We start from the raw sequence: 27,859 nt of genomic DNA on the forward strand, positions 1-27,859 counted from the left end.
AGGTCGGTGCCGAGCCGCGTGAAGCCGGAGTTGAGCGAGGCCCGGGCTATCCGGCGCCAGAGCAGATCGCAGCTGGTGAAGCGCCGCAGCCAGCGGCACACCTGGGCCAGGCGGCCGAGGGCCCGCATGTCCAGGTAGGAGCAGATGAGCAGCAGCAGCTCCTCCGGCAGGCGCCAGAGCGCAGGCCCCGCGGCCAGGCGGGCAGCCGACTCCCGAGCCGCCTCCTCCTTCTCCTCCTCCCCGGCCGCCGCCGCCATGGCCACCCCTGTCCCCGCGATGTCGGCCCAAGCCTGACCCCTTCGTCCCTGTGCTCTTCCCGGCCTGGCGCCCTCCCGCCGCCTAGCCCTGACCCTCCATTCCTCCTTCTTCCCATACTCTCTTCCTTGTGCTTCTTTCCCGGCCCCTGCGCTCCCCTCAACTCCCTTGACGATGCCTCTTGCCCCTTCCTCCGCGCTTCCGCCTCCCTCTGCTTCCTCCCTTGGGCATGCCCTCGCTCCCGCGTCAGCCCCCGGCCCCGCTGCCTCCTTCGCCGTCTGCGGCCCGGGCTTCCCTTCCGCCCCGCTTCCTCTTCCGCCTTGCCCCGCTCTCGCTTTTCCCTTCCCCTTCCCTTTCCTTCGCTTCCCCCTCGCCACCCTCCCTTCCTGCAGCTTCCTCGCCTCTCCGCCCTCGCCCTCGCCGGGCCCGCCGTTCCCGGGGGGCCCCGAGCGGCCCTGGCTGCCCATGAGCGGCCGCGGGGCCGGCTCGACGCGGAGCCCAGCCCGAGCCGCCACCGCCGCCGCCCCGGGAGGAGGCGACACCATGTCGGACCGGGTCACATGGGGCGGCGCGGGCCGAGCCCTGGGCACGCCCCTCACACCTGCGGCCTTGGAGCCACTTCGGGGTGCGGGCTGGGGCCGGGGCGCTGACACCACCCCCGCATCCCCGAGAGCGCTTGGTGGAAGCACAGGAGTTCGCGCTGCAAACACGTGAGGCCGGTTTCAGGGCCCTGCCTGAGGCCACAAGAGGACCCGCTGCCCTCAGGAAGCGGCCAGTTGGAGCACCTGCCCTCAAGAAGCCCCTAGTTGGGTGGCCTTGCCCCTCTAGAAGCCCTCCTCTTCCTCGAGTGATGCCTCCTTTCCACGGGCCACATGTGAGGGCCCAACGAATCTGCAGCCCTAGAAGTTGACAGGTTCCATAGCTTAGGTTCTCACACAGGCCGGGAAGCACGGTCCTGGCGTGAGCTTGGGTGTTAGACATATTTGGGGATTTGCAGTCTTCTAGATCCTGAGTCCATTAACTTCAAAAACAGTCATGTATCAGGAAATGGCACAGCTAGGGCTTATCAGTCACCACCCAAGTGCAAGTTGATTCTCCAAGGACTCAGCATCCATTCTTCATAGCACCCATTCGATTCACATGGCATTAATCTGAAGGGAGAGCTACTGAGGTCTAGACCTGTGCTGTCCATCAGTGTCCTCCCTCGTCACATGTGGCTGCTGAGCATTTGAAATGTGGCTAATACAAATTGAAATGAGCTATAAGTGAGAAATGCACACCAGATTTTGAAGCCATACCAAAAAAAGAATGCAAAATATCTTATTAATAATTTTATATTGATTACGTGTTGAAGTGTTAATATTTTGGATACGCTGTATTGGGCTAAATACAATATATTTTAATGTAACTACTAGAAAATTTAAAATTATGCATGGGACTTGCATTTGTGGCTCGGGTTATTTTTCTATTAGCATTGGGCTAGGCAGTAAAACTTGGAGGAGGGGAGGAAGATGCCAATTTCTGTCTGTTTATCCTGTACTCCCAATCCAGATAGGAAGGATTGGGGAGTTTTCTTTTGTACTTATCTACATCTTAACACTCATTTTCAGGGAGCAGAGAAGAATAAAAATTGACTCCGAAAATTATTCAACACCTAGCATAGCCAAAGAGAAACCTAGGGAAGAAACTACATTGTATTATGGTACTGCAAGAAGCATCATGTAACAAGGTCAGACCGGAATCTGGCTTTGCCCTAGAATTACTTTTTGATCTTAGCAAAACAACAACAAAAAGCCTCACCTATCTTGGCCTTTTAGTGTTCTCAATCTGTAGTGGAGATAATGCCTCTGCCTTACTTTCGAGGGATAAATGAGATGATCCCTGTAAAATGCTTTGAACTCCTCTAAGAAAATTCTTAATAATAGTTACAGGTCAAATCCTGTTACAAAAAAATGCCATCCCTCCCCTCCAAATGCAACAAAGACTTTGTGTAGAAAACGATTTCCAAACTCAAGGCAGTGGTTTATTGAAAGCAATATTTTATACATTTCAGTGCGGCCAAAGAATTTAAGCCATCTTTTAGAGACCATTATAAAGAAATTTACTTATTCACAGGTATCATACTGTTAGAAGACTATTGAGGCAGGAATACTTCACATTTAGGTGGTGTCATGAGTTCAACATTTATTGATTTTGCTACATTTGTGCACTATGAGCTACTCAAGAAGGAAGACAAATGATATAGCAGGAATATGGTTCCTGCATTTTGTGTTTAGATTTGTGTTAGAGATGTTTGTAATTTCTTACTGTTTGAGTACTTAACTCATTCAGGATACATAGTAAAGCTGAGTAGTTCATCTATATTCTATCTCATTTTTAGTGGAGGCACTAAAACTTCTTTAACCCAACATAAATCAGGATCAAAATCCATAATCACACAAGTGTAATGTACTTCATTTTCATTAATGGAGAGTTTTTTTTTTGAGACATAGTCTGGCTCTGTCGTCCAGGCTGGAGTGCTGTGGCGCGATCTCGGCTCACTGCAAGCTCCACCCCCCCGGGTTCACGCCATTCTCCTGCCTCAGCCTCCCGAGTAGCTGGGACTACAGGCGCCCGCCACTATGCCCGGCTAATTTTTTTGTATTTTTAGTAGAGACGGGGTTTCACAGTGTTAGCCAGGATGGCCTCGATCGCCTGACCTGACCTCGTGATCCGCCTGTCTCGGCCTCCCAAAGTGCTGGGATTACAGGCGTGAGCCACCTTGCCCGGCCTTTTTTTTTTTTTTTTTTGAGACGAAGTCTTACTCTGTTGCCCAGGCTGGAGTGCAGTGGCGTGATCTCGACTCACTGCAAGCTCCGCTTTCCGGGTTCACGCCATTCTCCTGCCTCAGCCTCCCGAGTAGCTGGGACTACAGGCACCCGCCACCACGCCCAGCTAATTTTTTGTATTTTTAGTAGAGACGGGGTTTCACCATGTTAGCCAGGATGGTCTCAATCTACTGACCTCGTGATCCGCCCGCCTCAGCCTCCCAAAGTGCTGGGATTACAGGTGTGAGCCACCGCCCCCGGCCCTCATTAATGGAGAAATTAAAGCATCATTTGAAAACATCAAAGCGGCCGGGCGCGGTGGCTCACGCCTGTAATCCTAGCACTTTGGGAGGCCAAGGCAGGCAGATTGCCTGAGCTCAGGAGTTCAAAACCAGCCTGGACAACACTGTGAAAACCCGTCTCTACTAAAAAATACAAAAAAATTAGCCGGGCGTGGCGACAGGCGCCTGTAGTCCCAGCTACTGGGAAGGCTGAGGAAGGAGAATTGCTTGAACCCGGGAGGCGGAGGTTGCAGTGAACCGAGGTCGTGCTACTGCACTCCAGCCTGGGTGAGAGAAAAAAAAAACAACAACATCAAATCATCCTCTTTCACGTTCAAACTAGAGATCAGGTAAACTCTTAGCCTAGAATTTGTAATGTAATGAGATTTCCAAAAAAGTCAACATACTCAGTATGCAGGAAAAAAAGCAAAGCCAAAATGGAAAATTGGCATATAATCTGTTATTTGGTGGTGATGTATGTCCCTAAATTACCAAACATGTGATAAAGAAAACAACAAAGAAGAAAACCTTTAGCCTTAGCTCAGAGAAGCAGCTAGAATTTTTCATCAACTCTCCCTTTCCCTGCCCCCAACAAAGAAAAATCCAATTTGGGATGTAACCAAACTTTTAAAAATTGTGTCACAAAATTTACTTTTAAAATTTTTGGGGGGATAGATTGTCAAAAAAAAAAAAAGCAACTGAAAAGATGTGGCTGAAAAGATGAGTTTGTAATAAAAGTAAATGCATGTCTTTATGAAGGACCTGAATAGCATTTTTCTATCAAAGAAAATAAATATATTAATACTCAGAAAAGAGGAAGGTAGAAAGACTTTGGTGGACTTGACCATCTTTTTTTTTTGAGACAGAGTCTCACTCTGTTGCCCAGGCTGTAGTGCAATGGCGTGATCTCGGCTCACTGAAACCTCCGCCTCCTGGGTTCAAGTGATTCTCCTGCCTCAGCTTCCTGTGTAGCTGGGATTACAGGCACCTGCCACCACGACCAGCTAATTTTTGTATTTTTAGTACAGACGAGGTTTCACCATGCTGGCCAGGCTGGTCTTGAACTACCAATCTCAGACCATCCGCCCACCTTGGCCTCCGAAAGTGCTGGGATTACAGGCATGAGCTACCCTGCCGGGCCCAGAACATCTTTAAGTAAAAGTCATCAACTCCCTTGAAGTTCAGATTCAGGAATCATCATGAAATAAGGTAGGGAGGTGAAATCTACCTTTGTTTTCATAAAGCTTTTTTATTTAAAAAAATTAATTTATAGATTAATAAACTGAAAACAGTGGACACAATATTGGCTGGGTGTGGTGGCTCACGCCTGTAATCCCAGCACTTTGGGAGGCCGAGGCGGGCAGATCACCTGAGGTCAGGCTGGTCTACCTGGCCAACATGGTGAAACCCTGTCTCTACTAAAAGTACAAACTTAGCCAGGCGTGGTGCCGCGCACCTGTAGTCCCAGCTACTAAGGAGGCTGAGGCCGGAGAATCATTTAAACCCAGGAGGCGGAGGTTGCAGTGAGCTGAGATTGCACCACTTCACATCAGCCTGAGTGACAGAGCGAGACTCCATCTCAAAAACAAACAAACAAAAAAAACTTAAGACACAATATAAATTTCATAATTTTGTGGGTATTTAGAAACACTAACATTAATTTACCTTTTTTTTTTTTTGAGACAGTGTCTCACTCTGTCACCTAGGCTGGAGTGCAGTAGCATGATCTTGGCTCACTGCAGCCTTGACCTCCTGGGCTCAAGCAATCCTCCCATTTCAGCCCCAGAGCAGCTGGGCCTACAGGTGCCTGGCTAATTTTTTTATTTCATTGATGAGGTCTCACCATGTTACCTAGGCTAATAGTTTACTTTTAAAGAGGATTTTAAAGCAGAGATATAAAGTTCTTTATGTTAGTGTGTACATGTAAGTGACATGCATGATGGTGATTGTTGCTGTTATTGGTAGCACATAGTATACGTTTAGGATTGTAAAAAGGCTAGAATTTTGTGTTCTGGCCATTCTTATAAACAGATGACAGAATCACCTATTCACACATTCATTACATTGGTGCCCACATACCCGTTGGTTATACCCTCAGGGCCCCTCAGGAGCTGGTAGATTTAACAGGAAAATTATTCTGAGATGAATGAGAGAGAAAGAGATTATTTTGTGAGTGACAGATTTCAATATCATATGTGGGCCCAGATGCTCACCATTATTCCTCTATAATAGCATTGGCTTACATTTACTATAAGCACTTACTATATGCCAGTCACTATTAGAAGAGCTTTCCAGCCAGCCACGGTGGCTCACACCTGTAATCCTGGCACTTTGGAAGGCTGAGGTAGGAGGATTGTTTTTGAGCCCAGGAGTTCAAGACCAGCCTCCAGGAGTTCAAGACCAGCCTCCAGGAGTTCAAGACCAGCCTGGGCAACACTGGAAGATCCTGTCTCTACAAAAGAATTTTAAAAAATTAGCTGGGCTTGGTGACACACATCTGTGGTCCCAGCTACTTCGGAGGCTGAAGTGGGAGGACCAGTTGAGCCTGAGAGGTCAAGGCTGCAGTGAGCCATGATCACACCAAGGCACTCCAGCATGGGCAACAGAGCAAGACCCTGTCTAAAAAAAAAAAAGAAAAGAAAAAAAGTTAATCATGTAGACTTTCAAACTCTTAATGCTTTTCATAATCTTTTTTCAAAACTTCAAAGGGATTGTTAGGAACTAAAGTGTCTTGCAAAAGAACATTTAGCTAAAATTTGGTAATTCCTTCATTTTGTTTCAGCTTCATTTTCTTCAATTTCTTCATTTTGCTTCATCCTCATTTAGTAACTATGTACGGTATGTGTGAGCCTTTTGTGTAAATTTATCTCTCTGTGTATATATGCAAAGGGAAGGTTTGTGGAATAATGTTAATAATGATTTTTTAGGTGATAGAATTTTGGGATTTTACTTTGTACTTTTCTGTATTACTTAACTTTTTAATAAGAAGCATGTACACCTTTACAAAATAAAGTCTTTAAAAAAATAGAGTTGTCATGAGTCTATACACCATGCAAAAAGAAATTTGGTGATTTGAAACCTAGATCATTGCCAGAGTTTTAACCAGCTACCCAAGTTTCCTCAAACCTTATTTAAATAAGGCTGGGTGTGGTGACTCATCCCTGTAATCCCAGCACTTTGGGAGGCTAAGGTAGGAAGATTGCTTGAGCCCAGGAGTTCAAGACCAGCCTGGGCAACACAGTGAGACCCCCGTCTCTAAAAACTATAAGAATAAATTAGTTAGGTGTGGTGGTGTATACCTGTAGTCCCAGCCACTCATGAAGCTGAAGCTAGAGGATTACTTGAGCCCAAAAAGTTGAGGCTGCAGTGAACCATGTTCATGCCACTGCACTCCAAACTGGGCAACAGAATGAGACCTTGTCTCAAAAAATACTAAAACTTTAAAAATTAAAATAAAATGTGTTTCATGTAATAGTAAAATAAACAAGTTAAAAGTCTTAGGAAAAGAAACAAGAAGTCTCACAGTGAATGCTGTATTTGTAAATATTCAAGCTTCTCAAAAATAGAGGAAAAGACTCTAAAATGTTATTTTCAGAAATTATCTATTGGGTTGGTAGTTTATATCTTGAAATACCATCAAGATCTGCTCTGGTTTTATATGAATCCATCTTCTTTGCCATATTCAAAGATAAAATATTTTTACCACCTATGAAATAATTTCAAGCAAGTGCTATTTAAAAATAGTTATTTCGGCCAGGCGCGGTGGCTCATGCCTGTAATCCCAGCACTTTGGGAGGCCGATGTGGGTGGATCACAAGGTCAAGAGATCAAGACCATCCTGGCCAACATGGTGAAACCCCGTCTCTACTAAAAATACAAAAATTAGCTGGGCATGGTGGTGCGCGCCTGTAGTCCCAGCTACTCAGGAGGCTGAGGCAGGAGAATCCCTTGAACCCGGGAGGTGGAGGTTGTAGCAAGCCGAGATTGTGCCACTGCACTCCAGCCTGGTGACAGAGCGAAACTCTGTCTCAAAAAAATAAATAAATAGAAATAAAAATAGTTATTTTATGCAGAAGAAAAAAAACTGGAAGGAAATATGACAAAAAGTTAGAAATGGTTGCTTGTGAGAGGTGGAATTATGGGTAGTTCTATTTGCTGCTGCTTTATACTTTTCTTGCATTTTTAAAGTCTTGTGCAGTGAGTATGTATTACATAGATAATCATTTTTTTTAAAGAAAAAAACCTCAGAGGTATTTACACCTAAATGTAAGAAAGAACTTAATTAAGCTAGTTCATTTTAATATTTTTAAGGAAGGGCTGCACATAGTGACTTTCTTTCAAAGAGTACAATATGGAAAGGGGGGATGGGGAGGGCAACTCGACAGTGGAGAAGCCTGACAAGAACTACCTCAGCCAAGTGATCAAGGTCAGCATCACTAGTCATAAGTCATATTGATAGTAGGTCTTGATACAATGTGATGAAAATGGCAAGTTCATTAAAACTGGGAAAGCTGAGAAACTGTCACAGCCAAGAAGAGCCACAGGAGACATGATGACTAAAGGTAATCTATCCTGGATGGGATCCTGGAACAGAAAAGAAAAAGGACATTACGTAAAAACTAAGGAAATTGGATCAGTTTGTTAATAATAACAATCATAATATTATAAAATGTGATAATAGGGGTGTATGGAAACTCTCTACTATCTTCACAATTTTTCTGTAAATCTAAAACTGTTCTAAAAAATAAAGTTTTTAAAAGTTTCATCTTAGGATGGGCGTGGTGGCTCACACCTGTAATCCCAGCACGTTGGGGGGCTGAGGCGGGCAGATCACTTGAGGTCAGGAGTTCAAGACGACCCTGGCCAACATGGTGAAACCACATCTCTACAAAAAATACAAAAATTAGCCAGGTGTGGTAGTGGGCACCTGTAATCCCAGCTACTCAGGAGGCTGAGGCTGGAGGATTGCTGGAGCTCAGGAGTTGCAGGTTACATGAGCTATGATCCCACCACTATGCTCCAGCCTGGACAACAGCTGTAAGATGTTTTCCAAAGGGTCACATAACATCATTCCAAGACACTGTCCTAATTTTATAAGTGAGAAAAACAGACATTTCCCATCACTAATTTTTATATAAATTATATATGTATATGCATTTAAATATATGGTATGTAAATGCATAGCTGTGTCTACAAAAGTTAAGGACCACATGTCTATAATGAACAGTAGAGCAAGTAAGGAGGTGGGCAGGTGGGCAGGATAGAGATACACAATGTAATTTTTTTGGCGGAAAAAAAAACAGCTCTCCGGGGTTTTGCCAGTTAGTAATGCTGTTATTAGTATGCAATGGCCTTCTTTGTGTCAACAGTGTACATTTCAAGAGATTTTAAATAAAATATAGAGCATACCATCAGCATTCAGATCTAAGATTAAATTCTTGTATTGCCATTGCCATGTGACATCAGATTTTGTGATTTTTCTAAGCCGGGCGTGGTGACTCGCACCTGTAATCCAAGCACTTTGGGAGGCCAAAGCAGGCAGATCACTTGAGGTCAGGAGTTTGAGACCAGCCTGGCCAACATGGTGAAACCCCGTCTCTACTAAAAATATAAAAATTATCTGGGCATAGTGATAGGCGCCTGTAATTCCAGCTACTCGGGAGGCTGAGGCAGGAGAATCGCTTGACCCTTGGGAGGTGGAGGTTGCAGTGAGTTGAGATCGTGCCACTGCACTCCAGCCTGGGAGACAGACTCTCTCAGAAAAAAAAAAAAAAAAAAAAGATTTTGTTATTTTTCCAGTCTCTGCCAGTCAGAAGACTGAGTCATTTGGTAACAGATAATGGAAGATAAATAAAAACTTGAAGATGAAGGGAACCACAAAACCTTGTGAAATTTACATGATCACTGGGGATTTCTTACCTTGCCTTCAGATTCTAGGTTCTTTTTAAAAGTATAAGTAAATAATCAGTCACCACTAAGATAGAATATGTACAGATATTACCTTATGAGTTCTTTCTTTTCCAAGAAAATAATGAGAACTAAGTTCCAGAAAAAATTTGCTCCTAAGCATCTTTAGTTTTTCTGGAAGAAAGTGCCAGGTTAAATACAAAATTCTTATTTCTGATTCTATTATTATTACTACTATTTAACAATGCCAAAGTTTAAGTAAATTTTTTCATTTGAGACATTTATTACACTGAATGAAACCACAGGATATCATTTATTTATATTGTCCTAGGTTTCAAGTCCTGTTAAAAATGTGGAAAAAAATGTGAAAAACACACAGGACAACTTTTCTGGAGTATCATTCAATTACAGTATCTTCAACAGATGGTGGATTGTGTTAAGTTGTTAAATATAAACACAAGTTTTAATGTGAATGGAATAAGAATAGATTTTAATTTTTTTGTTTTTTACTTTAGTAAAAAATGTATACACACATATTCAAAAACATATAATACACACACACATGTATATATATAAAAAATACACACACACACACCAAGTAAAGAGCAATTATAGTCTTTGGACCAAAATTTAACTGTTATCCTTTGAGAAACTATGTCACTGCTTCTAAAAATATATACTATAAAATGTGCCTTTTCCCCTTTCTTATAGCAGCTGTTTGAAATACAAATAGATGAATGAGGAAAATCCCCTATGTTTAAAATCCACCATGAAGAGAAAAGCAGGAAGAAGTTCAAGCTAGCCCCTGGGGATTTTCCCAGGTTCAGTAGATTGACCTGGAAACAAGGAGTGCAGCTTGAGCTCTTCTTCCTTTAGCAGAACAAGCACTGGTCAGAGAAATTTCCAAACACATGGAGCTTAGCGAGACCACCTGCTCCTAACACAGGACAATGGCCACTGGACCACCAACTCTGTTGCTTCAAGTCAACACCAGCTCTCCTTCACAACAGATGACAGGCTTTCCGCTAGAAGAGTTTCCCAGTAAAAGAGTGAGCAAAGAAATGCTAAACTTCACATCTGCAATAGAAGCTGATAAATAAGAAGTGAAATGGACAAATTAAAAAGCTGAAACTGAATTCAGTCTTATAGTAGAATCAAACAATAATTACATCGATATCAGCCCTGGCAAGACAGAGTTAAGAGCTCAAATTATCTCTTGGCAAGGGTGTGGGTCTGTAAATGCTATGCAGCAACTAATGAGTGGAGAGGAATTTTTGACCAGGTGCTCATGCATTCCCTACACTGCACCAAGCTCAGTAGATATGTGGCACAATCCAGCAACTTTATAATCTCTCAAGATCTCCATCTCTGGCCGGGCTCGGTGACTCACACCTGTAATCCCAGCACTTTGGGAGGCCAAGGCAGGTGGATCACCTGAGGTCAGGGGTTCGAGACCAGCCTGACCAACAAGGTGAAACCCCATCTCTACTAAAAATACAAAAATTAGGCCGGGCGCGGTGGCTTATGCCTGTAATCCCAGCACTTTAGGAGGCCGAGGCGGGTGGATCATGAGGTCAGGAGTTTGAGACCAGCCTGGCTAAGATGGTGAAACCCCGTCTCTACTAAAAAATACAAAAATTAGCCGGGTGCGGTGGCGAGCGCCTGTTATCCCAGCTACTTGGGAGGCTGAGGCAGGAGAATCGCTTGAACCCGGGAGGCGGAGTCTGCAGTGAGCTGAGATCATGCCACTGCACTCTAGCCTGGGCGACAAAGTAAGACTCCATCTCAAAAATAAAAAAACAAAAATTAGCTGGGCATGGTGGCAGGCGCCTGTAGTCCCAGCTACTTGGGAGGCTGAGACAGAAGAGTTGCTTAAACCCGGGAGGCAGAGGTTGCAGTGAGTCTAGATCACACCACTGTACTCCAGCCTGGGCAACGGAGTGAGACTAAATCTCAAAAACAAAAAGATCTCCATCTCTTGGACCATACAATAGGAGAGGAACCACAATGGTCAGACCCAATAGCTTCCTTAACTCCTGTAAAAGAATTGAGGTCAACCAGATGTTGCAATTTTTCTGATTTGAGTCTTTAGTCACGTATGAGATAGCATGTTGGAGTTTAATTAAAGATGTGTAAAGTAATAATATTTAATGATATTTTGCAGGGATAAGAGAATTAAAGTTAATATCAGCTATTAGAAGAAAATTTTGATGCTGTGTGTGTCTTATGTTAGCCCACATAAGAAATAAATGAACAACAGAATTTTAAGTGTTTAAGCAGTTATGTCATGACCCAATCTAAGTGGGATCTATGAGGGGACTGAGAGGAAGTAATTGAAAGTCTTGGGCTGCACATGGTGGCTCACATCTATAATCCCAGCCCTTTGAGAGGCCAAGGCGGGTGGATCACTTAAGCCCAGGAGTTCAAGACTAGCCTGGGCAACATGGCAAAACCCCGTCTCTACTAAAAATACAAAAATTAGGCTGGGCACGGTAGCTCACACCTGTAATCCGAGCATTTTGGGAGGCCAAGGCAGGCAGATCACGAGGTCAAGAGATCAAGACCATCCTGACCAACATGGTGAAACACAGTCTCTACTAAAAATACAAAAATTAGCTGGGCATGGTGGTGCACGCCTGTAGTCCCAGCTACTCGGGAGGCTGAGGCAGGAGAATCACTTGAACCCAGGAAGTGGAGGTTGCAGTGAGCTGAGATCGGGCCACTGCACTCCAGCCAGGTGACAGAGCGAGACTCTGTCTCAAAAAAAAAAAAAAAAATTCAAACATTAGCCGGGCGTGGTGGCCCAAGCCTGTAGTCCCAGCTACTTGGGAGGCTAAGGTAGGAGGTCGTCTGAGCCTGGGAGGCAGAACTTACAGTGAGCAGAGATGGTGTCATTGCCCTCCAGCGTGGGTGACAGAGTGAGATCCTGTTTCAAAGAAAAAAAAAAAGTCTTGGTATCATACAGCTTTCACAATGCTGGTTTTTAAAAACTATAAACCCACATCACTTTTGGTAATTTTTTGAAGTTTTAAAACATTTAGAAAATAAAATTTAAATTATTTTTCAGTAGTCTTCCATGTTATAAATAAAATCACTTATTCAACAGTATCCAAGATAGAGTCATAGAAACAACCTGAGTAGGAACAAGACACTGACAGAGAATAGAAGTGTTGGGAACAAATGTCTCCCAAACTGTTTAAATAAATCATGGAATATCCGTAGAATAGAATAATAAGCAGCTGTGAAAAAAATGAGAAAGATTGTATGTATCACTAGAGAAGGATCTCTAATATACATTAAGCGAAAAAAAAAGCAAAATTCAGAACAGTGTGTATAATATATTGCCATTTGTGGAGGGGAAAACTATTTGTGTGCTTTGACTCATGTACACCAAATATCTCCATAAAGATACACAAAAACCTAGTACTAGTGTTTGCCTGTAAGGAGGGGAATTTGGGTGGATGGGACACAGAATTTCTTGTCAATTGTATACTATTTTATACCTTTTAAATGTTTATTAACTATTTGCACGTATAACCTATTGAAAAGCGTTTCATCTCTAAGGGGACTCTCTAAAAAGTGAAAGGGCATTTTTAGAGCATGTTTTGGGTAAATGGAAGAGTCCATAATGAAAGAAATTGCCCTTATTTTGCAATAGAGAGCTATAGTGCAGAAGGGAGAGTGGGGATTTGCAATGTGTTAACTGGGATATCTGAAGTTAGATCAAAATTAATACCCAGATTGTGAAAATAGGGTAATTATTGACAGAAGGAAACAGAATAAAATTCATTCATTGCATTTAAGTAAGCAATGATATGTTAGGAAATGGACTAAACAGGAAGAAAATACTATAACTCAACCAAAAATTATAAAAAGAACAAAAAATTATGGAATAAAGCTTCAGCATGTTGTAACATCACAGTAAAATGTATAAATAAATTTTCAAATGAATCCTATCATATGTACATATCAGTAAAAAAAAAATTTCAATTTCATAGAACCCTGACACACACGCAAACACATACACACCCAAAACACATACATACACATACAGACACTATAAAAAGCCAATGAGAGCATTGCGATAATTCTGGACTTTTATGACTATTTCTTTAATAAAGGTCATTCTTTGCATTTTTACTGCCCTAAATTTACCTCTTTAAGTCACAGCAATGCTGATTGAGCTTTTTTCTTTTTTAGCTTTGTTTCTAACCAAATCTTTTGTACATTTCTGGAATTTAAGCCACCTCAGTTACCGCTTATCTATAACACCATTGCTTTGAGGGATTAAAGTAGGTTTTTTGTAATACACTTAGATCGAGTTATCTAAGTTGAGAAGAATATCCTGTTTGAGTTGGGAAATCTTTTTTTTATTTTTATTTTTTATTTATTTATTTTTTGATCTTGAGTTGTTTTGATTTCCCCTGAGAGCAGTAATCTTCAGCAAGTGATATTTCTAAAAACCCCCAAACACACCACAAAACATTCCAAGTGATTTTAACTCCTGAATGAGGTTGGGCTACCTGAGTGATTCTCTCTCTTCTCTTCTTTGGCAGAAAGGATTAGAAACCTCCACAGAACTTGCTCTCTATTAAAGTGGAGTGCTGTGCATTCATTGGCAAGAGGTGAATTGTTTTCAGATTACATGCGAAAGAGTGTGTGTGTGTTTCTTTCCCACATCAAAGACTTGGATGGAAGCAGTTCTGAGTATTGCCAGGGATGCAAGAATTGGTGCTAAAGTGATTAACAAAATTGCTTTTCTGCAAAAGAAGCACAAAACATTACCTAGGGATTAGAGGAGGAGAGGGCAAGATTAAAGGTGATGTTGAATTTTGGGTAGAATATCTTATCCATCTTTTTCAAATCATGCTTCAAGGATTCTGTGTCCCTCCTTAAGGAAACCTGAACAAATCAAAGTCTTGCTTTCTTAAGTTTTGTACACAGAGGCACTGACAAGGTAAAATTAAAACTACTAACATAAGCAGCACTTACGAAGTGACCTTTATATCTTTATCTCACACTACAAATACATTTTGCATGTATTTTATTTGGCATACACCAAAGACTCCATGGATCAAAGCCTCTTTGATTTGTAATTGGTTTGTGTGTCCACCTGTTGGGCTTAAATGATAGTGTTTTACAGGATTTCTGTTGTTCAGTTTTAGTAAATCTTGATTTATTTAGCATCCCTTTTTAAATGTATCTTCCACAGTCAAAACATTTGTCTAACCTAAATATCAAAAAAGCCATAGAATCTATAATTAAATAATGAAAGAAAGATCATACAACAAACCTCACAATTCCTAGTCTATGGAATTATTGTAAGGAGTATCTGACATGCCCCCACAACATTCGCACTCAGCATTTTTTCAGTCTCTTTCAAAAACCAAATTCAGTTCCTTGCTTCTTCCAAGAAGTCCTCCTGACTTTAGTCTCCAATCAGAGACAGGCAGAAACATATAGGTACAGATAGCTGTTCTTGTGTGAATAAACCTCTTCCTCCTTGGTTTCTTCCTTTAAAACATTAAGTCCAAAAGAGGAACAAAACATATATGTGGATAGGTGGCAAAAACATCAAGTTGAGCGACATAAGCAAAATAGATTCAGAGCAATATATACAAAAATATTTAACACAAAACAATATTGTAATTCTTTAAGGATATGTATATGTGTATATATATATGTAGAAGTACAAAAAATAGAACAGAATTATGCACCTCAAACTCATGGTAGTGGCTGCCTCTGGAAAGGAAGCAGGCAAATGAGATTTAGGGTAGTAGTAAAAGGGAATTTTAGCTACCTCTGTAATGTTTATTTCTTTTAAAAAGAAAAAAGCCATTAAGCTAAGATGACTCACTTAGGCATAGTTAGGGGATGTGAAGTGTCATTGAAATTCTTGTCTAAAAAACACAGCAGAAGTTTGAGATCTCGTCTTTGTCCTCATAAACTGTTATTTCACGTAATGTATAGTTTTTTTGTGTGTCAGACACTAGTTATGTCTCGCTTTCTTGAAACAACAGTAAAACCTGTTTCAAATCGATCGAATAATTCAGAATACTTGTTACCTCCTCTTTGCCCACAATAACCTTCTTTCTAAATTAATATACTATGATGATGGGACTTTATCTTTGTGTGTGTTCTATGAAGAAAGGGACACGCTGTGAGTCCTTGGTAAAACGAATAAATAGATGAATAAATAAATAAGCCCTGTTTGCTGGCCACCCTGCATGCAACAGTTTGTGGGCAATTTCATTTCAAGAGGTTGCCTATTTGACTTCTTCGCTTTCAGGAACTTGTCGAGAACAATCATTTTTTATCTGTCTTCCCCTTGGGGTCCCGTAAGGTCACTAGACATAAGATAGCTGTGAAATTTGACATTGTTCCAATTTAAATGCTTTACTCCAGCAAGTGCAAGACTGCGGGCGCTTCGGTGCGGGGCTTGCCACGGCCAGGCCGTTCTGAGACTCGCCAGCTCTCCAGGCTTCAAAGCCTGCCATCCTTGATCTCGCTAAAGAATGTTTTTGAATTCTATGTCCATCTAGTGGTTGCCTGCAAAGATCTACTTGGCTTTTTCTTTCTTCCTTTTCTTTCACACTTGATCAGTGAGATTCTGTTTGTGATGGGGGTTTGCCCCCCTTGGTCTTTAATTCTTTCACAGGTGGTTTCAAAGTGTCTATCCTCCGCCACTGCTTTCTATAAACAAGCAGGAATTCGGGAACTGCAGTTACTGATGGCTTTCCTCACAGGGCCATTCTCCTCTCACTTTGAAAATAGACTGTTTTGTGGACAGTAAAGTACAGTTCTTTTTCACAGATGAGATTAGAGGCTTGAGGGGAGGCTGAAGGGAGAGGAGTGTTTTCTTTCCCTTTTTTCTTTTTCTCTCTCTCTTTTTTTTTTTTTTTACCAGAGAGCCTTTGTGTTGTAACTAATTTTACCAAATACAAGAACTTTATTTATTTTACACTCAGTTGCACCTTTGGTTAAGGATGACATGGCACCAAGTAGAAGTAGCTAGGAATTTGCCGATTTCCTCATTAATTCCGTCTCCAGCATCCCAAGTGTAAGGGTAAGAGTTGAAGATCAAGTGATGACAGGAACAAATGTGATTGCATATCCAAGGGATCAAATTATATCAATTCTAGCTACGAATTCTGATCTGCCATGGGGGTTGAGATATCTATTTTATCACCTCCTGTCCCTCTGTGGGTTGAAAAAATCTCTCTCCAGGTCTCAGTTTCTACGACTTGAGGTTATAGAAGGAGTGAGATTCAATCCCTTATCTGTAGCAGTGGTTGGTCTTTTCAGTTCTCCTATGGATGCCGAAAGTTGGGGAGCTGACAGATTTATACTGCTTTGAATTCTGTGAGGGAAAAAATAATAGATGGAAGGCAAGTGTTATCACTTAGTTCTAACACATCAACAATGTAAAGGCATTATGTGTGTCTTGGACAACCTTGGCCACTTGAAAGATGGGGACACACGCTGAATTAATACCTAAAGTCATGGCCTTTGTTCCAGTTCAAATTAAAACAAATATTTTTAAATATTTACAAATATTTTTTCTCTATATAAATGTAACACGCTTTATTCAGATCAATGTAAAAAATACAAATGGTGTCCATGCAGCATTATTTATAATAGCAGAAAACTGCAAACAGCCTAAATACCCGTCAGCAGGAAACTGGCTAAATAAACGACAATGTATTTATCTATGGAATAACATGTAATAATTTAAAAGAATATAATAATTAAAAAGAGAACACAAAAGCTAGGTGCAGTGGCTCATGCCTGTAATCCAAGCACTTTGGGAGGCTGAGGCGGGTGGATCACCTGAGGTCAGGAGTTCGAGACCAACCTGGCCAACATGGTGAAACCTCGTCTCTACTAAGAATACAAAAATTGGCTGGGCGTGGTGGCAGGCACCTGTAATCCCAGCTACTCAGGAGGCTGAGGCAGGAGAATCACTTGAACCCGGGAGGTGGAGGTTGTAGTGAGATGAGATTATGCCATTGCACTCCAGGTTGGGTGACAGAGCGAGACTGTCTCAAAAAAAAAAAAAAAAAGAGAGAACACAAAAGTGGAAAATAATGACATGAAAACATGTCTAAGAAATAGCGTTGAGGCCGGGCACGGTGGCTCATGCCTGTAACCTCAGCACTTTGGGAGGCCTGGGTGGGCAGATTGCTTGAGCCCAGGAGTTTTGAGAACAGCCTGGCCAACATGGTGAAACCCTGCTCTATTAAAAAAAATACAAAAATTAGCCGGGCATGGTGGCATGCACCTGTAGTCCCAGCTACTAGGGAGGCTGAGTCAGAAGGATCACTTGAGCCCTGAAGTGGAGGTTACACTGAGCCAAGATCACACCACTGCACTCCAGCCTAGGTGACACAGTGAGACCCTGTCTCAAAAAAAAAAAAAGAAAGAAAGAAAGAGAGAAAAAATAAATAGCGTTGAGAGAAACAAAAAGTTGAAAATAATATTACTAAAATGATATGTACAAATGAATCATATAATTTTCATGGGTTCAGGTATATATATATATATATGCAGGGATATACAGGATTGAGGGAGGTATTTAAGAGGACTTTAATTTTACCAGTAATGTTTTATTTTTTTATAAGACAAATGTATTTATGTAATTCTCATGTAATGTAATTAAAACAGACTTTTTTTTTTTTTTTTTTTTTGAGACAGGGTCTCGCTCTGTAAGGCTGGAGCGCAGTGGCACAATCATGGCTCACTTGCAGCCTCGACCTCCCTGGGCCCAGGTGAAACTCCAAACTCAGCCTCTTGAGCAGCTGGGATTACAAGCACACACCACCACACCTGGCTAATTTTTTATTTTTTGTAGAGACAAGATTTCACCATATTGCCCAGACTGGTCTCAAACTCCTGAGCTCAAGCAGTCTGCCTACCTTGGCCTCCCAAAGTGCTGGGATTACAGGCGTGAGCCACCGTGCCCTGCCAAAACACAATTTTTAAATGATTTTAAAAACCAACACACAGACGATAAGTAAAAAGAAAAAAAACTACTATCCAGCCTCCCATATAGTCTTTTGCATATATACTTTTATTTATTTATTTGGCAAGTAAAAATTATAATATTTATGGTGTACAACATGATGTCTTAATTGCTGCATTCATTGCAGAAGGGCTAAATCAAGCTACTTAACAGGTGTTATCACCTTACATACTTACCATCTTTTGGTGGGTGGCACAACCTCCTGAGGAGCTGGGACTACAGGCACCTGCCAGTAATTTTCAAGTATACAATATATTGTTATTAACTATAATCACCATGATGTATGATAGATTTCTTGAACTTATTTCTCCTGTCAAACTGAAATTTTGTGTCCTTTGACCAACATCTCCCCAATCACCCCAACCCCTGCCTCTGGAAGCTACCATTTTACTCTCTGTTTCAGAGTTCATGGAGACTCCACACATAGGTAAGACCATGTGTTATTTGTCTTTCTGTGCTTGGCTTATTTCACTTAACATAGTGCCATCCAGGTTCATCCATGTTGTTGTAAATGATGGGATTTCCTTCTTTTTTAAGGCTGAATAGTATTCCATTGTGTATATATGCCACGTTTTCTTTATCCATTTATCCTTTGATGGACACTTTGGTTGATTCCATATCTTGGCTATTGTGAATAGTGCTTCAGTGAACAGGGCAGGGGCGGGAAGTGGGTGCAGATATCTCTTCAACATGCTGATTTATATCCTTTGGATGTATACCCAGTAGTGGGGTTGCTAGATATATGGTAGTTCCAATTTTTTTTTTTTTTTTTGAGACGGAGTTTTTGCTCTTGTTGCCCAGGCTGGTGTGCAATGGTGTAATCTTGGCTCACCGCAACTTCCACCTCCCAGGTTCAAGCAATTCTCCTGCCTCAGCCTCCCGAGTAGCTGGGATTACAGATGAGTGTCACCACACCTGGCTAATTTTTGTATTTTTAGTACAGACAGGGTTTCTCCATGTTGGTCAGGCTGGTCTCGAACTCCCGACCTCAGGTGATCCTCCTGCCTTGGCCTCCCAAAGTGCTGGGATTACAACTACTACACCCGGCTGGTAGTTCCAATTTTAATTCTGAGGAGGAACCTCCATACTGTTTTCCGTAATGGTTGTACTAATTTACATACCCACTAACAGTGTACAAAGATTCCCTTTTCTACATCCTCACCAACAATTATCTTTCATTTTTTTATAATGGCCATTCTGACTGGTGTGAGGTGGTATCTCACTGTGGTTTCAATTTGCATTTCCCTGATGATTAGTGATGTTGAACATTTTTTCATATACCTGTTGGCCATTTGTATGTCTTCTGTTGAGAAATGTCTATTGGGGCTTATTTTCCCATTTTTGAATCAAGTTATTTGTTTTCTTACTATTGAGTTATTTGAATTCCTTTATATTTTATTTATTTGTTTAAATTGTTTAATTTTTCTTTTAGAAACAGGGTCGCCCAGGCTGGAATGCAGTGGCATGATCATGGCTTACTATAGCCTCAAACTCCTGGGCTCAAGCAATCCTTCTACATTGGCCTCTCAAAGTGCTGGGATTACAGCCATGAGCCACTACACCTGGCCAAATTCCTTATGTTTTGGATATTAACCCTTTATCAGAAGTGTGGCTTGCAAATACAGTCTTTCATCACTCTGGTGATTGTTTTCTTTGCTGTGCAGAAGCTTTTTAGTCTCACGTAATCCAATTTGTCCATTTTTGCTTTCGTTGCCTGTGCTTTTGGGGTCATATCCAAAAAAATCACTGCACGGACCCATGTCACAGAGCTTTTCCCCTGTTTTTTTCCAGTAGTTTTACAGTTTCCAGTCTTACGTTTAAGTCTTTTATCCATTTTGAGTTAATTTTTGTATAGGGTGTGAGATGAGGGTCTAATTACATCCTTCTGCATATGGATATTCAGTTTTCCCACCACCATTTATTTGAAAAGACTGCCCTTTCCTGATTGTGTGGTTCTTAGCATTTTTGTCAAAAATCAACTGAACCGGGTGCAGTGGCCCGTGCCTGTAATCCCAACACTTTGGGAGGCCGAGGCAGGAACACTTGAGCCCAGGAGTTCAGGACTAGCCTGAACAACATAGCGAGACCTCATCTGTATAAAAATAAGTAAGTAAGTAAATAAATAAATAAAAATCAATTCACCGTAAATGTATAGAATTCTTTCTGGGCTCTCTATTCTGTTCCATTGGTCTATGTGTCTGTTTTGTTTGTTTGTTTTGTTTTGTTTTAAAACAGAGTCTCACTCTTTTGACCAGGCTGGAGTGCAGTGGCGAAATCATGGCTCACTGTAGCCTCAACCTCTCAGGCATAAGTGATCCTCCCATTTCAGCTTCCCAAGTAGCTGGGTCCACAGGCATGTGCCACCATGCCTGGCTAATTTTTATTTTATTTTATTTATTTATTTTGGTAGAGACAAGGTCTCTCTGTGTTGCCCAGGCTGGTCTCAAACTCCTGGCCTCAAGCGATCCTTCTGCCTCAGCCTCCCAAATTGTTGAGATTCCAGATGTGAGCCACCTCACCCGGATGATTACTATAGCTTTGCAGTAGATTTTGAAATGTGGTAGGGTGTGCCTCCTGCTTTGTTCTTTTTGCTCAAGATTGCTTTGGTTATTCAGGGTCTTTTGTGGTTCCATATGAATTTCGGGATTGTTCTATTTCTGTAAAAAATGTCACTGGAATATTGATAGGGATTACATTGAATCTGTAGATCACTTGGGTAGTATGGACTTTATTTTTTTTTTGAGATGGAGTCTTGCTCTGTTGCCCAGGATGGAGTGCAGTGGCGCGATCTCGGCTCACTGCAACCTCCGCCTGCCAGGTTTAAGCAATTTTCCTGCCTCAGGCTCCTGAGTAGCTGGGACTACAGGCACGCGCCACCATGCCTAGCTAACTTTTTGTATTTTTAGTAGAGACGGGGTTTCACCACGCTGGCCAGGCTGGTCTCGAACTCCCTACTTCGTGATCTGCCTGCCTCGGCCTCCAAAAGTGCTGTGATTACAGGCGTGAGCCACCACACCTGGCCCCAAAATGGACATTTTAACAACATTAATTCTTCCAATCTGTGAACACAGGATATCTTTCCATTTACTTGTGTCTTCTTCAATTTTTTTTTGAGACAGAGTCTTGCTCTGTCGTCCAGGCTGGAGTGCAGTGGTGCGATCTTGGCTCACTGCAACCTCTGCCTCCTGGGCTCAAGCAATTCTCCCCTCCCGAGCAGCTGGGATTACAGGTGCACATCACCACGCCTGGCTAATTTTTGTATTTTTAGTAGAGACAGGGTTTCACCATGTTGGACAGGATGGTCTTGAACTCCTGACCTCAAGTGATCCACCCTCCTCAGCCTCCCAATGTGCTGGGATTACAGACATGAGCCACTGTGCCCAGCCACCTTCTTCAATTTCTTTCATTAATGTTTTATAGTCTTCAGTGTACTACATTAAATTTAAAATGTACTATAAAAATTAAGGAATGGTGTGGTGGCTCATGCCTGTAATCCCAACACTTTAGGAAGCCAGAGCCAGTGGAGACCAGGAGTTCAAGACCAGCCTGGGCAACATGGCTAAACCCCGTCTTTATAGAAAATACAAAAATTAGCTGAGTGTAGTGGCATGCACCTGTAGTCCCAGCTATTTGAGTGACTGAGATGGGAGGATCACTTGAGCCCAGGAGGTCGAGGCTGCAGTGGGCCATGATTGTGCCACTGCACTCCAGCCTGGGAGACCCTGTCTCAACAACAACAAAAATTAATTTTTTTTATTGTGGTAAAATATACATAACATAAAATTTACCCTTCTCACCATTTTTAAGTATACAGTTCAGTAGCATTAAATACATCCACATTGTTAGTATGACCATCACTAATATCTGTCTCCAGGACTTTTTCATCCTCCCAGATAGAAGTTCTATACACAGTAAACAATGACTCCCTATTCCACCCCACACCCCCCAATCCCTGGTAGCCACTGTTCTACTTTCTGAATCTATGTATTTGACTATTTTAGATACCTCATTTAAGTGAAATCATACAATATTTGTCCTTTTGTGTTTGGCTTATTTTACTTAGCATAATGTCTTCAAGGTTCATCCATGTTGTAGCATGTATCTGATCATTCCCTTTAAAGGCTAAACAATACCCCATTGTATGTATTTAGCACATTTTGTTTATCCATTCATCTGTTAATGGACATTCAGGTTTTTCCACCTTTTGCCTACTGTGAAGTATGCTGCTATGAATATTGGCATACAAACAGCTGTTCGAGTCCCTGCTTTCAGTTCTTTTGTGTACATACTCAGAAGTGGAATTGCTGAATCATATGGTAATTATATGTTTAATTTTCTGAGAAACCACCATACGGTTTTCCACAGCAGAGGCACCATTTTACATTTCCACCAGCATTATACAAGGGTTTCTATTTCTCCGTATCCATGCCAACACGTTGTTTTCTTGTTTTGTTTTGTTTTAAGACAGGGTCTCACTCGCCCAGGCTGGAGTGCAGTGGCATGATCACGGCTCACTGCAGCCTCAACTTCCTGGGCTCAAACGATCCTCCCACCACAGCCTCCTGTAGCTAGGACTACAGGTGTGCACCACCACACCTGGCTAATTTCTTGTATTTTTTGTAGAGATGGGTTTTTGCCATGTTGCCCAAGCTGGTCTTGCTGGCCTCAGCCTCCCAAAGTGCTAGGATTACAGATGTGAGCCACAGACCAAGCCCTGTGTTTTTTTGTTTTTTGTTTTTCAGACAAGGTATCGCTCTATTGCCAAGGCTGGAGTGCAGTGGCGCAATATATGTCTCACTGTAGCATCGGCCTCCTGGGCTCAAGTGATCCTCCTGCCTCAGCCTCCCATGTAGCTGGGACCACTGGCACACACCACCACACCTGGCTAATGTTTGTGTTTTTTGTAGAGATGAGGTCTCACTTTGTTGCCCAGGCTAGTCTTGAACTCTTGAGCTCAAGCTATCCTCCGGCCTTGGCCTTCCAAAGTGCTGGGATTACAGGTGTGAGCCCCCTGCCCACATGTTCTGTTTTTATAATAATGGATGTGAAGTGGTTATATACTTTTAAAAATTAAACAATGAGGATGGGCACAGTGGCTCACGCCTGTAATCCCAGCTCTTGGGGAGGCCAAGGCTGGTGGATCACCTGAGGTTGGGAGTTTGAGACCAGCCTGGCCAATATGGTGAAACTTAGTCTCTACTAAAAATACAAAAATTAGCCAGGTCATGGTGGCGCACGCTTGTAATCCCAGCTACACGGGAGGCTGAGGCGGGAGAATCACTCAAACCCGGGGGGCGGAGGTTGCAGTGAGCTGAAATTGTGCCGCTGCACTCCAGCCTGGGTAACAGCAAGACCCTGTCTCAAAATAAATAAACAAACAAACAAACAAACGAACAAACAATGGCCTAAACTGTGACTAACATAATGTTAACATTTTTCTACATCATTAAGTGTTCTTCAGGGCTGGGCGTGGTGGCTTTCACCTGTGATCCCAGCACTTTGGGAAGCTGAGGCGGGGGGGGGGATCACCTGAGGTCGGGAGTTTGAGACCAGCCTGACCAACATGGAGAAACCTCGTCTCTATTAAAAATACAAAAATTAGCCAGCCGTGGTGGTGCACGCCTGTAATCCCAGCTACTCAAGAGGCTGAGGCAGGAGAATCGCTTGAACCGGGGAGGTGGAGGTTGCGGCGAGCCAAGATGGCGCCATCGCACTCTAACCTGGGCAAAAATAGTGAAACTCTGTCTCAAAAAAAAAAAATGTTCTTCAACAATGTTATCTTATTGGCTGTGCAGCATTCCACTAAATAAGATGTACCATAACTTACTCAACCAATTCCCTATTATTAGAAACTTAGGTGTTTCCAAATGTTTGGTATTATAAGAGTGCTGCGTATTCACATTTTAGACTTTGCTTTACATTTGCTTATAAATTCCTAACAGTGATATTGCTGCGTCATCGCGCATAAACTTTCTTAAAGTTTTGAAATCAATGTCCATTTTAAAATGAAGTTTAAAAAACGGATGGGAGGACAGAAGGAATTGCTACTGCTGTTGCACGCTTAACACCCAAGCAAACATCTATTGAATCAGTAGAGAAATTCCCACACACAATGTAAAGAGTGAGCATTGTCTGTTAGTCCTCCAACAATTTGTCTTTCACCATTGACCTACATTGAAACCTTCAGCTTAGGAAAAGAATGTAGGAGCCTCTTAATGGAAGGCTAGATTCAGTGGTACTTGGGGTGCTAAAATAGTCTGTGTGTGAGTACTTTCATCTCTGCAGTTCACTACTGGATCCAGGACCAATCTAAATCCTTCTCACTTTGTCTACTACCGAAATATGATGCTATCTCTGTGCTGGAAGTTGCAGAAGTATTTAAGAGTACCCAAGAATAACACAAATGAGAAACTGAAAAATAAGTTCAATAGGAGGAAACATCCAAGAATAAATGACAGGGTAGTAGCTTTCTCCCTTTGGAACTAATTTTTTTTTTTTTTTTTTTTTTTTTTTTGAGACGGAGTCTCCCTCTGTCACCCAGGCTGGAGTATAGTGGTGCGATCTCGGCTCACTGCAACCTCTGTCTCCCGGGTTCAAGTGATTCTCCCACCTCAGCCTCCCAAGTAGCTGGGACTACAGGCATGCGCTGGGACTACAGGAGTGCGCCACCACACCCCGCTAATTTTTGTATCTTTAGTGAAGATGGGGTTTTGCCATTTTGGCAAGGCTGGTCTCAAACTCCTGACCTCAAATGATCCACCAGCCTCCACTCTGCCTCCCAGAGTGCTGGGATTTCAGGTGTGAGCCACCATGACCGGCCCAGAACTAATTATTAATTGGTATAGCTTATGTCCTGACAAAGCCTTAGACTTGGGAATCCTGGACAAACTTCAGTTATGTCACTCTATTACTCAGATACCTTGAGCCACCCAAGGGCTTCCTGGTCAATCCAAACCCTCTTGCCTAGCACTCAGTATTCTGGTTTCCCCTGACCTCTCTGCATCCTGACTGTCCCAGCATGAAGCCTTCCATTCCATCCAAACTGACCTATTTCCTTTATGCCAAACAAGCAGCATATATTCTGGAAAAATCTTTGGACTTGGAGTTAGACAATGTGGATTTGAACCCTGGGTCTGCCATTGCTTTATTAGGATCCTTGGGAAAATACTGAATCTTGCTGAGCTTCGGTTTCCTTATTTGTAAAATAGGGATAACAAAGCCTAATTTGTTGTACTATTATGTATATGTTAAATTGGACAACAGAATGTAAAAGAAGCTAGCACAATGTTGGATATATACTGAGTGTTTGATAGGTAACACAAAGGTCTTGTCTGTCTGGCCTCTGAGCCTTTGCTCCAAACTGTTCTCTTTCTGGAAAAGTCTTCTGAATCCTGCCCATCCATCAAAGCAAATATGTTTTATCCCTCTTGAAAGCCTTCCCACACCAGTCCTAAGCAATCCCTGGCTATTCTGTTGATTTGGCATTGGTCAGTACTACCTAATATTGGTTATACTTTTTACAGTGTATTTTTCTTCTCCAAGTGACCAGTCAGGGAGCCAAACTTTCTACTATCTATTTTTTTTTTTTTAAAGACGGATTCTCGCACTGTCGCCCGGGCTAGAGTGCAATGGCAGATCTTGGCTGACTACAACCTCCAACTCCCAGATTCAAACGATTCCCTGCCTCAGCCTCCCAAGTAGCTGGGATGACAGGCGCCCGCCACCATGACCAGCTAATTTTTTGTATTATTAGTAGAGATGGGGTTTCACCATGTTGGCCAGGCTGGTCTTGAACTCCTGACCTCGTGATCTGCCCACCTCAGCCTCCCAAAGTGCTAGGATTACAGGCGTGAGCCACCGCGCCCGGCTAACTATCTACTATCTACTATTTCTTCCCCCAATCCCACTTTTCCACCTCCGTATCAAGAATGTTTCCCACATAGTAAATGCTAAGTATTTATGTGTTTATTTATTTTTGAGACGGAGTCTCACTCTGCTGCTCAGGCTTGAGTGCAGTGGTGTGATCTCAGCTCACTGCAATCCGCCTCCCAGATTCAAGGGATTCTCCTGCCTCAGGCTCCCAAGTAGCTGAGATTACAGGAGCACACCACCACACCTGGCTTGTTTTTGTATTTTTAGTAGAGACAGGATTTCACCATGTTGACCAGGCTAGTCTCAGACTCCTGACCTCAAGTGATCTGCCTGCCTCAGCCTCCCAAATTGCTGGGATTACTGGCATGAGCCACTGTGCCTGGCCCTAAGTATTTATGCTGACCCTTTTCACTGTCCCTGTGCTTCATGGCCTGCCTGTGTCAGTAGGTCCATAAGGCTTGCATCAGTCCTTCTAAATGGACTCTCTCCTGAGGCAGTTTTCAGAGAGCCCTGATATCAGTTTGTCCCAACAATAATTAAAATGAATGCACAGCACCTCCTAGCTTACAACAGTAGCCTGTAAAGTTAACAGAAAGGGTATTATTATTCTCATCATCCCCATTTCTCAAAGACTAAGAAAGGTCAAGCGATTTGTCCAAGGACACAAAGCTAATGTACAGGAAAACTAGAAACTGAACTCAGATCTACTGCTTGCAAAGTTCATGCTCATGGCCTCACATCATAAAACCTCCTTCTGTATTTAACTGTTCATGAACATTTGTTAGTCTCTAAAGTAGTATTATGGTTGAATTTGAGGTCCTTGCCTAAGAAGAAAATGCCGGTGTTCTTGGGTATAGTAGCCACCTAAAGAAACCTCTTCTGTTTTTGGAGGCATGAAAGGAACAAAAACAATATGCCAGTTCTCAGAGAAATGCTCCAGGTGAGAAACTTGTGTAAATTATTTTCTTGGGGCCCAGAATGACACCTGGGCATTTGGTAAGAAGGTGCCCTTTCCGCTCTTTCCAGCCAGCGCCGAGCGACGGGCATCTCTCGGGACAACTGGCACAAGCGCCACAAAACCGGGGGCAAGAGAAAGCCCTACCACAAGAAGCGGAAGTATGAGTTGGGGCACCCAGCTGCCAGCACCAAGATTGGCCCCCGCCGCATCCACACAGTCCGTGTGCGGGGAGGTAACAAGAAATACCGTGCCCTGAGGCTGGACGTGGGGAATTTCTCCTGGGGCTCAGAGTGTTGTACTCGTAAAACAAGGATCATCGATGTTGTCTACAATGCATCTAATAACGAACTGGTTCGTACCAAGACCCTGGTGAAGAATTGCATCGTGCTCATCGACAGCACACCGTACCGACAGTGGTACGAGTCCCACTATGCACTGCCCCTGGGCCGCAAGAAGGGATCCAAGCTGACTCCTGAGGAAGAAGAGATTTTAAACAAAAAACGATCTAAAAAAATTCAGAAGAAATATGATGAAAGGAAAAAGAATGCCAAAATCAGCAGTCTCCTGGAGGAGCAGTTCCAGCAGGGCAAGCTTCTTGCATGCATCGCTTCAAGGCCGGGACAGTGTGGCCGAGCAGATGGCTATGTGCTAGAGGGCAAAGAGTTGGAGTTCTATCTTAGGAATAAGGCCCGGAAAGGCAAATAAATCCTTGTTTTGTCTTCACCCATGTAATAAAGGTGTTTACTGTTTTGTTCCC

The 27,859-nt window shown here is 42.5% G+C and overlaps 2 protein-coding genes across 5 annotated transcripts in view; one reads left to right on the top strand and one right to left on the bottom strand.

Annotated features, from left to right (window-relative positions):
- The window catches only part of FBXW4 (F-box and WD repeat domain containing 4), an 85,709-nt gene extending 84,879 nt beyond the window's left edge, over positions 1-830 (bottom strand). The window contains exon 1 of one of the 4 annotated variants that reach the window (XM_054503095.2): positions 1-830. In XM_054503095.2, coding sequence (XP_054359070.2) covers positions 1-800 — 800 coding nt within the window. In that variant the 5' untranslated portion in view covers positions 801-830. The other 3 variants (XM_054503093.2, XM_054503094.2, XM_054503092.2) reach the window with 3 other exon arrangements.
- Positions 799-27,854, top strand: LOC129045072 (small ribosomal subunit protein eS8-like). Its single transcript, XM_054503332.2, has 2 exons — positions 799-934; positions 27,149-27,854. The coding sequence occupies exons 1-2, from the start codon at positions 799-801 to the stop codon at positions 27,805-27,807; spliced, it is 795 nt and encodes a 264-aa protein (XP_054359307.2). The 3' UTR covers positions 27,808-27,854.
- The last annotated feature ends 5 nt before the right edge of the window (positions 27,855-27,859 follow it).

Source organism: Pongo pygmaeus, chromosome 8, assembly GCF_028885625.2.
Source record: "Pongo pygmaeus isolate AG05252 chromosome 8, NHGRI_mPonPyg2-v2.0_pri, whole genome shotgun sequence".
Lineage (NCBI taxonomy): Eukaryota > Metazoa > Chordata > Mammalia > Primates > Hominidae > Pongo > Pongo pygmaeus.

What these genes read in the sequence shown, in the direction of transcription:
- LOC129045072 (XM_054503332.2), top strand. Translation starts at nt 799, where the DNA reads ATGTCGGACCGGGTCACATGGGGCGGCGCGGGCCGAGCCCTGGGCACG. An exon ending in CGCATCCCCGAGAGCGCTTG is followed by an intron (nt 935 to 27,148) that starts GTGGAAGCACAG and finishes TTTGGTAAGAAG; the next exon opens with GTGCCCTTTCCGCTCTTTCC.